At 39.7% G+C, this 12431-nt stretch overlaps 1 protein-coding gene across 4 annotated transcripts in view; it reads left to right on the forward strand.

Annotated features, from left to right (window-relative positions):
- INSR (insulin receptor) overlaps window positions 1–12431 on the forward strand; it is a 328183-nt gene that overhangs the window by 58918 nt on the left and 256834 nt on the right. For 3 of the 4 annotated variants that reach the window (XM_033956911.1, XM_033956913.1, XM_033956912.1), the window contains exon 2: window positions 3925–4476. In XM_033956911.1, coding sequence (XP_033812802.1) covers window positions 3925–4476 — 552 coding nt within the window. Of the gene's footprint in view, window positions 1–2567; window positions 2615–3924; window positions 4477–12431 lie in introns of those variants that run through there. The other variant, XM_033956914.1, reaches the window with a different exon arrangement.

A 12431-nucleotide genomic window follows, 5' to 3' on the forward strand; every position in this document is an offset into this window, starting at 1 on the left:
TACACATGGATGGTGTCTGGACAGGATTCACATTTACAGATGTAACTTTTATGCACATATCTTTTTCATTTATGCTTGAGTGCATATGCCAAATCTATGGCTGGTATAAATGCTTGTGCCTAAATTATAAGGGTCCAATATTTGGACAGCGGTGAGCAATGTTTTGCTGACCACCACTAGTGCTAAACCCAGAAATTTAATGCTGGGTTTTATCCAGGCATTGGCGTTGGATTTCTGGGAAGAGCGATATTCAGCACTTAACTGTACATGAGTTACCACATAAAGATAGGGTCAAGTGGTTACTTTGTTGCTGTTGGCAGAGACTGCTGTAGGTCACTCAGGCATCTCTGGTCTTTTCCAGTCACCACCGGTCATCACCAGTCACCCGGGTCTCTTCTGGTCACCTCCGGTCCCGGTCCGTCTCCGTGGTCCCACTGATCACCAGTCAATTTGGATTTGAGTTTAATGGTTAGGGGGGTGCCAGCATGTGACCCTTGTCAGCATTAATCCCTCCAAAGGTTACTCTTAGGAGTTCCTGTTGCCAGAAGCTCTCTTCACTTGTCCTTCTGGGCTCCAGGTCTTGTCTGTAAGCTCCTACTTCTCATGGGGTGAGATCTATTCCAACTTGACTCAACATGCAAATAAGCTTGCTTTGCTTGACTTGTTGGGAAGAGCCTATACCCTACAGGTTTTAGCATAGGGCTTCTCCTTGCAGCTTTCTCTCGGAGGTGATAGTGACTCTACCCCATCACAGATAGGATTGACTTTTATGTGGGCATATTTATGTGGTTAACCTGGTTGGTTAAGTTCTGAATGCCAGCAGGGCTGTGGAGGTGGAGTCATGGAGTCGGAAGCAATTTTTGGGTTACAGGAGTCAGAGTTGGTGAAAATGTGCTAACTTCAACTCTGACTCCTAAAAGAGTTAAATTGTATGTCATGCAAATATTATAATGCTTAAATTTCTTATTTCACAGATGATAATTTGATTAACTCATTTTTTAAGAAAATGTTTTTACTTTCAGAATATATTTTGATATCAAGTTCATTGATGATTACAAAATGTTATATAGTTCATGACATTTATATTAGTGAAAGTGGCACCTAGAAATGACATGGGGACAAAGTTTGTCCCCGCCCCATCCCCGCAAACTCTCTATCCGTCTCCACAAACTCTGTCTGATCTCATCCACACAAACTTCAAATAGTTAAGATTTTATATTGAAATGATTTTATTAAAGTAGTAAAAGAAACAATATTCTATACAACTGTCATTTTATAAATCACAAATGCAGAACAAGGATCATCAAAACCCCCATCTCCCCTCCCTTTCACAAATATCCTGTCCTCTATCAAGACAACGGAATAAACCAAATTACTACAAAATGCGAAGAAAAATCATGCTAACAGAATACCTCAGTCACACACACACACAATAGAAATGCCAAATCCATAATAGCTGACCAAAAATGATGAACATAAACCAAAATCCCAAGAAGCCACACCTTGCATGTAGTACACCTATATAGATATATAAATAAAGGAGTCGGGATTGAAATAGAGATACCATAAATAAAGGAGTTGGGAGTTGAAAGTTTTATGTACCAGCTCCACAGCCCTGCTTAATTGGCCTCGTGCCAATTATTTTCAGCCATGCTAACCGGTTAAATGCTACTGAAAATGACCAATTAGCTCTGAACAGACAATTTAACAAGCCAGGAGCCATTTCTGGTGATTTAAATTACGGTACATTAAATATTGACCCCTAAGTGTGTAGTTCATCTGATAGGTTAGTATATTTATTTATTCATTCATTCAGTTTTCTATACTGTTCTCCCAAGGGAGCTCAGAACAATTTACATGAATTTATTCAGGTACTCAAGCATTATATATATCTCTATTTAAGAAAGGCAGCTCCGGTCCTTTATAGAATAGACTTCTAGTAGGTACCCCACTTATAGATGGGTAAATAGCTACTGAGCAAATAATTTCTTTTTGACTGCTGTTTGAAAGAGATCTGCTTTTGTTAGGCAAGCCTGATCTAGTGAATCCTAACTTATGGGCCTATGGGCCAGAACTTGGCCCACCAGGTGACTACCTGTCCCACAGAAGCTTGGCAATTTCTAGTGCAAACAATGAGATTCCTGCTTCCCTGCTGTGACTGGGCTCTCTGCAAGCTTGAGCCATGCAGTGCTGAAAGTTTGAATTGGTCTCATGGCTTCAAGTCTCACAAGACTTCAGACCATGAGAACGACTCTAGGCAAACATTATTTCACCTCAACAGAAGTAGCAGGGAAAATTGGAACTTAGCCGTAGGTATTACTCCTGGTGGAATTCTGCACAACTGTGCAATGCAGAATTTGCACAGAATTCCCCAGGCATGCAAAATTACCTCTATTCTGTGCAGAATTTGGAATCGGCACTCCCTGTCTTCATTTGCGGCCCGAATTGCTGTCAGTGGCATTTTCAGCAGCTTGGTCGGGCTCTGCAGGCTTCCCTGTACTGTGTTCCCACCCTCGATGATGTCACTTTCTCTTTTTTCACAGGCGGGTCCATGATAGAGGGAAGCATGCAGAGCTGGTGGCAGGTTGGCTATTGGAACATGAGCATTGCTGAGGTACACAGGGGGAGCCTTAAGAATAGGGGCATAGAGTAGATGCCATTTTGGAGCAGAGGGGATGAAAGGGAAGAGAGAGTGATGGATTAGAGAGGGAGGGAAAAAAACTTTCATGTCATATGAGTTTTAGGGGAGACAGAGTGTCGGAGATCCTAGCTGGAGGGTGTAGGAAAATAAGAAATGGAGGGGGGGGGAGGAAGGGCAGAGAGAGATGCTGGATTGGGAATACCTCATTTAGAATATTGTGTACAATTCTGGAGACTGCACCTTCAAAAAGATATAACCAGGATGGAGTTGGTCCAGAGAAAGAATACTAAAATGGTTGGTGGTCTTCATCATAAGATGTATGGGGACAGACTTAAAGATCTCAATATCTAGGAGGAAAGATGGGAGAGGGGAGATATAATAAAAACATTTAAATACCTAAGTGGCATAAATGGGCATGAGGTAAATCTTTCATTTGAAAGGAAGCTCCAGAATGAGAGGGCATAGGATGAAGTTAAGAGCTGATAGGCTCGGGAGTAATCTAAGGAAATACTTTTTTATAGAAAGGGTGGTAGATGCGTGGAATTGTCTCCTAGTAGAGGTGGTAGAGACCAGAGATTGGGAATTTGGGATAGATTCTTGCATTTAAACCCTATCAAATATTAGAGTGGTTCAGTGTAAAATTATTCCATGAAATGGTGCTAAAAGAGGGTATTTAGTAAACTTGGTCTATTGATCCAGCATGAATGTGTAGGATGGACGCATGAGATATTAATGTGATTGTAAGGAGTAAAGTGAATGCATTGTCACTGATGGTTTTATTGTGATGTATAAAACTTTACATGGAGGGTTCTTGTTCTAAAAGTTGGAAATACTTCTTATTGTTTACTACTGTTGTACACTTGTTAAAATAATAATAAAAAGGAAAATTGACAACTGTTCTTTTGGTTATCAAGCCAGAACTGGCTGGTTTATTTGTGTTTTAATTTTATAGAGGATAACATAATCTGTTTATGTCCTTATGCAAAAAGCAGTGATGATTCATCCTGGAGGAAACTGGACTCATTTGCAAGCTGCGAGAAATTTTCACTTTGACCAAATTAAGAATTATTCAGAGCTGATAAGTGAGTTTTGAGACCACATAGGTCCCTTCACTGGCCTGGGACACCTATGTGCACTGTCATGTCTGAATAATCCTTAACATTAGTCCAAAGAAAGGACTCGCATCCTTAGACAAATTACAGTAGAAGGCTGGTGATTATATGTAGAAGAAATGTCTGCTTTTTTTTCTAAGTAGATTAAGTTTTGTTCTTGTTGTTTTTCAGTTTGCCATAGTATGGATATCCGGAACAACATTACCCAGTTCAACATGTTGGAGAACTGTACTGTGATTGAGGGACACCTGCATATCCTGCTCATGTTTCACACCATGCCAGAGAACTTCCACAACCTGAGTTTCCCCAATCTCACTATGATCACAGATTACCTGCTTCTGTTCCGGGTCTATGGGCTGGAGAGCTTGAAGGGCCTCTTCCCTAACCTCACTGTCATCCGGGGCACACACCTCTTTTTCAACTATGCCCTGGTTGTCTATGAGATGATGCACCTCAAGGAGATTGGTTTGTACAGTTTGATGAACATTACCCGGGGAGCGGTGCGCATTGAAAAGAATGACAAACTCTGCTACCTGTCCACAATCGACTGGTCCCACATTGTAGACTCGGTGGAGGACAATTACATTGTAGGGAACAAAGAGAACAAGGAAGAGTGCATGGATGTGTGTCCCGGGGCTGAGAAGGGCAAGAGCAACTGCCCGGCCACAGTGATCAACAGTATCTTCATTGAACGTTGCTGGACTCGAGATCACTGTCAGAAAGGTAAGAGCCTTTGAGGGAGACCAGTCTTCCCATTAAAGAAGCTACTCTGTAGAATGCTTTTAGTTTAAAGCAGAATGTGACTCTGGCACCTACATCCTCAACTCTTTGCTGGACAGATCTATTCCTTCCAGACCTCTTTCCTTCTAGATTTTATAGGGCAGAATTAATATGCTATAAATGAGTAAATTCTTACACAATAGAGAACTCCAGCCATGTCTTAAAAGAGCAGAAGTGGTTTTATCAGGTTGGAGGAAAATGGCAAGGATTATATTAATTGCTTTAGAACAGAATGAGCACATGACATTTAGAGCAATTTTCTTGAAAGGCATCTGGCCAAGCAGTTTGGTTGGGCCGGGGGCAGAGATGATGAGGTAAAGGGCTCGGCTCATGCAGTGCACCCTTGCAGGGCTTGTTGAAATGTGTCACTTGTTTTTCCCTTTGTACTTGTGAAATCCCAGTCACATGGAGTTGACGTGAGGTGCTGCCAGGCAGCTCACCGAGTGCTGCTTAACTCCCTCCTGGAGGGCTGTACAGTAAAGCAGAAGGGCAGCTGTGCTAAGAGGTCAAGGGATTGTTTGTTCTTTAATCAGTTTTTAAATTGGTATTCCATCATAGCAGACCACCTTCCTCAGGGTTGGTTATTTGGTAAAATACTCTCTCTGGAATTTTAACAAATTATTTTTAAAAAATTATTTAATAATTTTAATACAATAATCTCAATACAACACATTAACATTAAATATAGTTCATAAACTTAATAAACTAAAAAAGAATGCATCTTATCTATACTACAATTAAAACAATCTCATTCCCTACCTTCCCCTCCCCCCCTCCCAGGAGACCTGGCTTCCAAAATCATAAGGGTAGGATATTATACATCTCAATTCTTTCATAAAGCTTCTTTTTCCAGTTCAATATAACTCTCCCATATCATTAAACTTTGCCCATTGATTTGTTAAAAAGGCCGAAAGTCTATATTTTTCACACACTATTCCTAAACGTTCCCTCATATCTCTTAATGTAGGTACATTTAGCAAACGGCATTGCTGATGGAATTTTAACAAATTTAAAAAAAAAAAAAAAAAGGATCACCCCTACCTCTTGTAAAATAATAGCAAGAGTCTGTTACCTTCATGCTGGGGCACTGACTTTCTGCACAATGGATGTTTCCCAAATTGCAACAGTTTAGTCTTAGAAATTATTCTCTCCTCAGAAGAATGCTTTTTATTTTTAGTATGCTTGTACCCTTGGGAGAAACCATTTCAGCACAGCCAGTAGTAAATTTTACATTTTTCTAATGTTTCTGCTGTAAGCTTCATTCCTAAAGCAAAGCAATTGGCCTGAGTGATTTTAAGTTTTTTTTTTTTTAAAAGACTTTTTACTCATGTGCCTCTGCCCTACCCCATGCTGTCTTCCTAATTAATCTAAAGTATGGTATGTGGCATTGAGCAGCAACAGCTGTTGGGGTTTGAGGTGGAAGAAGGGCTGTGCCTTAGCCTCTCCTGTCAGGTCTTAACACTGGGGGTCATTCTCACTTTAGCCGTATTTTGGATGTAATCGTTTGGTACTGGCAAAGGTGAATAACAGCTCGAATGCACACACCTTCACCATTACTTACTGTATATTAAGTTGCTCATCTCCAGCATACTGATTGATAGGATTCAAACAAACAGTAAACCAGTTCACTGTTTATTTAAATTTGAACAGAGCAATGGTAGAAGTTCAAATTATGGGTCCTCAAGGAACAATTTTGAAAGGGGGCCCTAGAGCTGTGTTTCCTAAGTTGGTCCTGGAGCATAAAATAGATTTACACACAAATAGAATTACACACGTTGGGCTCTGTCTCTGGCAGTATTCAAATCCAGACTCAAAGCCCACTTCTTTGAAGCTGAATTCAAACTCCAACTCACCTTCTAAGCACCAATAATTGTCTTATCATTCCCTCTGTAATTCTCCCACCTGATCACGGTATACTGATGCACCTTCTTCTCCAGTTTCTGTCTTGCCTACATTGAAACCTTTGAGCGGTGACTCTCTCTTATTATATCTAATAGTGCTATAGAAATGATTAGTAGTATCCGTACAGTACATTGGAGGTAGTGTATGCAACTCAATCTGATGCATATTCATTGTGGATATCCTGAAAACCTGACTTGCAAAGGGGTACTCCAGGACCAACTTGGAACACACACCAACTTGGGAGAGTCCAGCCCAAGATCTGGAAGTAGCTCCAAGTGAGTAGTTCACTGGGCAGAGTTTATGCTACAAGACTTGTAGAGCATTCAATCCTATGACTTGCACTGAATCTCCTTTTGGCTTTGAGTAAATTGCTTCAGGCTGCATTGCCCAGGTACCTAATTAGATTGTAAATCCCCTTTAGGGCAGGGACTTAACCTATTGTAACTAAATTGTAATTTGAGCACCAGTTTGGAAAGGTGAGCAATTTAATTCAGAATCCACACAATTAGGAGGGCAAAGGCACTGTAATGCACACTGACACCTGGAACATGTATATAAACTTTGTATTCCTTTTTAATTTTTTTTTTTAATTTGAATTTCTTATAAGCTGCCTACAGACCCAAAAGTAGTGAACAGTCAGGTATAGAAGGTATTTTTCTGTCTCTGGAGGCCTCACAATCTGAATTTTAAACCTGAAGGAATAGAGGTTTATGACTTGTTCAAAATCACAAGGACAGCAGAGGGATTTGAATTGGGCTCCTCTGGTTCCCAGCTTCTCTAACTATTAGGTTACTCCTCCATTCCTATGGGTGGTACCAATGCTGTCTCTTTGTAACCAAAGACATCAGACATAAACTCCCCCTGAAAAATTGCAGGTTAAGAATATGTAAATGGGTATCCATAAGAGAATTTGTATCTCTTCCCAATATGGTGTTAATACCATTTTTCTTGGCACAGATCTCCATCAGTCTTTGTTGAGCAAGTCTCCCTCTGAAACAGCAAGAGATGAAACGCATCCAAAGTGCAGTGTCTTTGACCTCAGATCTGGCAGGACATACTCTGTCAACTGTAATATTTCATATTTTTAATGTGCTTTATTTTTTTCCATATGTCTGTAAAAGGGGGGGGTGAAGGGGGGGGTGGGGGTGGGGCAGGGTAGAGAAAAACTTTATATACATGCACATCTGTCATGGGATACTTACCCAGCTTAGGTTGAAAAGAAGATCAGAGAGTTCACTAAAATAATTAAGGACCTGGTGGAATATTAGCCACCCATTTGAGGCATCGGATCCGCAAAGCCAAGTTCATGAAAACTGGCTGTACAAACATCATTGTCATTCTGCTAAATCCCCAACTCGTATTCTCCCCCTTTTTAACAATTAGCTTATTTCACGGGACCGTAAAGTTCTATGCAGTTAACAAAAAAATTACAAAATAAGATATACAGTTGAATAGAATGAAAATTAAATGACCAGATGATTAAAAAGAAACTAAACAAAACAAATTGCTGAACTTGTGATATCCATTACCATTAAAATTAATTACCCAAATATTTAGAGAACAAATATGTTTTTAGATGTTTCCTAAATTCCACATAGGAATTGGAAGACATAGTCAAATGTTCCAAATCCGTGCCCCATAATGCCGCCTGATATGATGAAAGGTGTTGATGGTATTTTTTAAGTTTACAACCTTTAACAGGTGTAAAAATGAAATTCAAGTGTAAACTTCTCCTGTGTTTATTATTGGATAGAAAAGTATATTTAGGGAAGAACGACAGGGAGGAAAAACTTAAAGTCCAGCGTTGATGCCGGTCAAAAGTGCATGTAAAACATCCTTAAAAGGACGATCATAGGTCAAAGGCATCTTTGAACAGGAAAGTTTTAAAATTAGATTTGAAGATGTTTAGTACTTACTCTGTTAAGTTTGCATAGTGTTAATGTGTCTTAAGGAGGGACTGAAAGCAAGTTTTGATGAATTGTTCGGAGGGACCTTTGTGAAGAATATGGAATTAGGAGTCTGTTAATGAAATCTGGTTTTGTAAGTGGCTGTGGATTCCAGGGCCACCTAGTCCTCTGAATGGTTCAAGTCACTAACATAAAATAATATAATCTCACTACACTTTCGACCTGGTTTACAGCACAGCACAACTACTCATGAAAGATCAGCAGAGTCCACAAAGAGAAGTACTAAACATTCCACAGGCATAGAGTTCCAGAACAAGGCAGAAAACCCCACAATTTGTACATCAGCAACGCTTCTTCTGTGAAAATTATTAAGAGGAGGAAAAAAAGCCTCAGATCCCCCCCTCCACCAAACCGAGAAACTCAGGTTGAAAACAGGTGGAGTTTTACAGGGTGTAATAAAGTCACTGGCATAAAAAACCTCCTCAATAATATTTCAATAGAGAAAAGCCTTGTGCAATGCAAGTGGGATATACTCTGCCTTGTTTAAGGACCCCTATGATCTGAAAATGATTTGAAAAGCCAAATTCTATTGAGTAAACAGAAAGACACCACACATCGACGGTGGCCAGCGTTTCGCTAATTATAAGCTGCCTCAGGATGTGAAGTCACAGTCAATCTCTCAAATCAACTCCTTGATCAAACATGGTGGTTCCCCATCGAGGAGTTGATTTGAGAGATTGACTGTGACTTTCAAGTTTCAAGTTTATTAGATGACTTGATAAATCGCTTAATCAAATATTCTAAGCGATGTACACTTTAAATTTAACAATTATTAAATATAAAAAACAAAAACAAACAATACAGTACATACAATTATTAAATAATGGGTAAGAACTCATGATTATTAACATTGATAAACATGGGAAAGAAGGGATGAACTACAATTCATAAAGTAAAGAAGAAACATTGAGGGGAAACACAAAAGGAAATAATTAACACAGGTTTCATATAGAAAAACATAATACTAAAACTAAAATTATGATATAAAAGCATCTTTAAAAAGGAAGGTTTTAAGTTCAGTTTTAAATTTTCCAAGTTCTTTTTCCTCTCGTAAAAAAATAGGAAGAGCGTTCCATGTCTGTGGTGCAGTACATGAAAAAATATATTGTCTCCTTGTATTGATAATTTTTAACGAAGGGACACATCCTGAGGCAGCTTATAATTAGTGAAACGCTGGCCACCGTCGATGTGCAGTGTCTTTCTGCTTACTCAATAGAATTTGGCTTTTCAGATCATAGGGGTCCTGATACAAGGCAGAGTATATCCCACTTGCATTGCACAAGGATTTTCTCTATTGAAATATTATTGAGGAGGTTTTTATGCCAGTGACTTTATTACACCCTATAAAACTCCACCTGTTTTCAACCTGAGTTTCTCGGTTTGGTGGAGGGGGGGATCTGAGGCTTTTTCCTCCTCTTAATAATTTTCACAGAAGAAGCGTTGCTGATGTGCGAATTGTGGGTTTTTCTGCCTTGTTCTGGAACTCTATGCCTGTGGAATGTTTAGTACTTCTCTTTGTGGACTCTGCTGATCTTTCATGAGTAGTTGTGCTGTGCTGTAAACCAGGTCGAAAGTGTAGTGAGATTATATTGTTTGGTTTTTCGAGGGGCTTGTGTTGTGTTTTCAAGTCACTAACATGCCATGGCTTTGTGAGGTCAGTCTCAGTCATGCGTGCTCCAGTGGGAGTGTGTTTCCTTCAGAATGCCCATGGATATCTCATCTTTTGCCAGTAGACACCATTTAATTGTGGGTGATCAGCCTTAGAAGACTGATTCACTAGGTAGTGTCACATAAGAGCACATTGACCTCTTCTAATACACATGGGATTGGGTTTGCTGTTCATGGAGATGGCAGCTTGGCGATGCTGTCATAAATTTCAGCTTTGGTGAGATTTCTGAATTGGCTGAACACATGGTACCAAAAGGGTATGAGTTACTGTAGTAAAGTATCACCCAGAACAAGATGGGGAGGTCCCTGGGCACTTTGGGACGATATTCAGTTGTCTAATAACTGTATAAACAGTACATGAATAAGTTATCCTTATATCTTTATGTGGATATTCATCAGACTTATCTGTATGTTAGACCTCTGACCTAACTTGAAGGGCGAATTGGATAAGTTTTTAAAACAGGGCATCTAGGCAGGGAAGGCACATAGGTACATATGTTGCACCCATGTTATAAAGGCAGCAGATTTACCTTTGCAAAACAGTAACAGTATTTTGTTACTGTGTTATAAAGGCAAATTTGACTGGAGACTGGATTGCAGAGTTGGCTGTTTCTCCCCTTCCCAGTTTATGATTTTAAGACATACTAAGTTTTTATTAAAAAACAAATACTGTGAGAGATCATATAATGCTATGCTCTGGGGAAGATGCAGTTAATGTGAACTCCTGAGCTCTTTTCGCTAAAACTCCTCTAAATGTAAGGGAATCATTCTGAATGATATAGCAAGTGATGCTGTAGTGGACCTGGGGTCAGGAAGCTGGACGTTGGAAGAGATGGCTGAGATTATATTTATATTATTATGCCCAAATAGTGGTATCAAATAGTTATTCTTATGCAAGAAATTTGCCTTATAGAAGTAGGATCATCAGCAGTGCTTCTTATGAGTAATTTTCACTTTCATTAAGAGTATTAGCACTTTCGTCATTATCGATCTTATGCTTCCATGAAACAAATTTTTCTTTATTTTTAATGTACTTTTACTTATTTTATATAATTAAAATTACTTATCTTTTTCTGTTGGATGGGGACAAAACTCCAACATGTTTCACCATATGACTTTATGAAGCACATCCCCCAAATTTACCAAGCCAAACCATCCAGACACTTAGCTTCCATATCAAGATATTTGCTCGGGCAGAGATGTACCAACGAATTGTGCAGCTAGAAGAAAGACTAGATGACCTGGAAGATAGGTTGAGGTGCAACAATTTGCCCCTGGTAGGTCTCCCACAGTTGAATATAGATGATGAGCTATGGGGTTTCTTGGAGACCAGGCTACAATACTCACTTCAGTTGACACACCATGCAGTGCTCCTCCACATCAAAAGGACACATAGGATTGGCCTGAAGCTGAGTGAAGAAGCAAAGCTGAGCATAGCAAATCTCTGAATGTCGAACTTTTCACACAAACAGGAGATCTTCAATAAATTGCAATCCAGCAGTACCGTCGCATACCATGATGGCAGATAAAGGCCAAATGGCCCATCTAGTCTGCCCATCCGTAGTAACCATTATCTCTTCCTCTCTGTAAGAGATCTCATGTGCCTATCCCATGCTTGCTTGAATTCAGACACAGTCTCTGTCTCCACCATTTCTTCCAGAAGATTGTTCCACACATCTACCACCCTTTCTGTAAAAAAGTATTTCCTTAGATTACTCCTGAACCTATCACCTCTTAACTTCATCCTACATCCTCTCATTACAGAGCTTCCTTTCAAATGAAAGAGACTTGACCCTTGCACATTTACGCCAAGTAGGTATTCAAACATCTCTTATCGTATCTCCCCTCTCCCACCTTTCTTCTAAAGTTTACCTATTGAGATCTTTAAGTCTTTCCCCATACACCTTATGATAAAGACCACGCACCATTTTAGTAGCCGTCCAGAATTGTGCACAATATTCTAAATGAGGTCTCACCAGAGTCTTATACAGGAGCATCAATACCTTCTTTTTCCTACTGATCATACCTCTTCCTATGCACCCTAGCAACCTTCTAGCTTTCGCTGTCACCTTTTCAACCTGTTTGGCCACCTTAAGATCATCACATACAGTCACACCCAAGTCCCACTCTTCTGTCGTGCACTTAAGTTCTTCACCCCCTGAACTGTGCATTTCCTTTTGTGTTTTTGCAGCCCAAATGCATGACCTTGCATTTCTTAACATTAAATTTTAGCTGCAAAATTTCAGACCATTCTTCAAGCTTCGCTAGGTCTTTCTTCATGTTATTCACACCATCCGGGGTGTCTACTCTATTCAGCAATTTTGCTTATAAAAAGAACAGGCCCAAGAACAGAACCTTGAG

This window comes from Geotrypetes seraphini, chromosome 8 (genome assembly GCF_902459505.1).
Source record: "Geotrypetes seraphini chromosome 8, aGeoSer1.1, whole genome shotgun sequence".
NCBI lineage: Eukaryota > Metazoa > Chordata > Amphibia > Gymnophiona > Dermophiidae > Geotrypetes > Geotrypetes seraphini.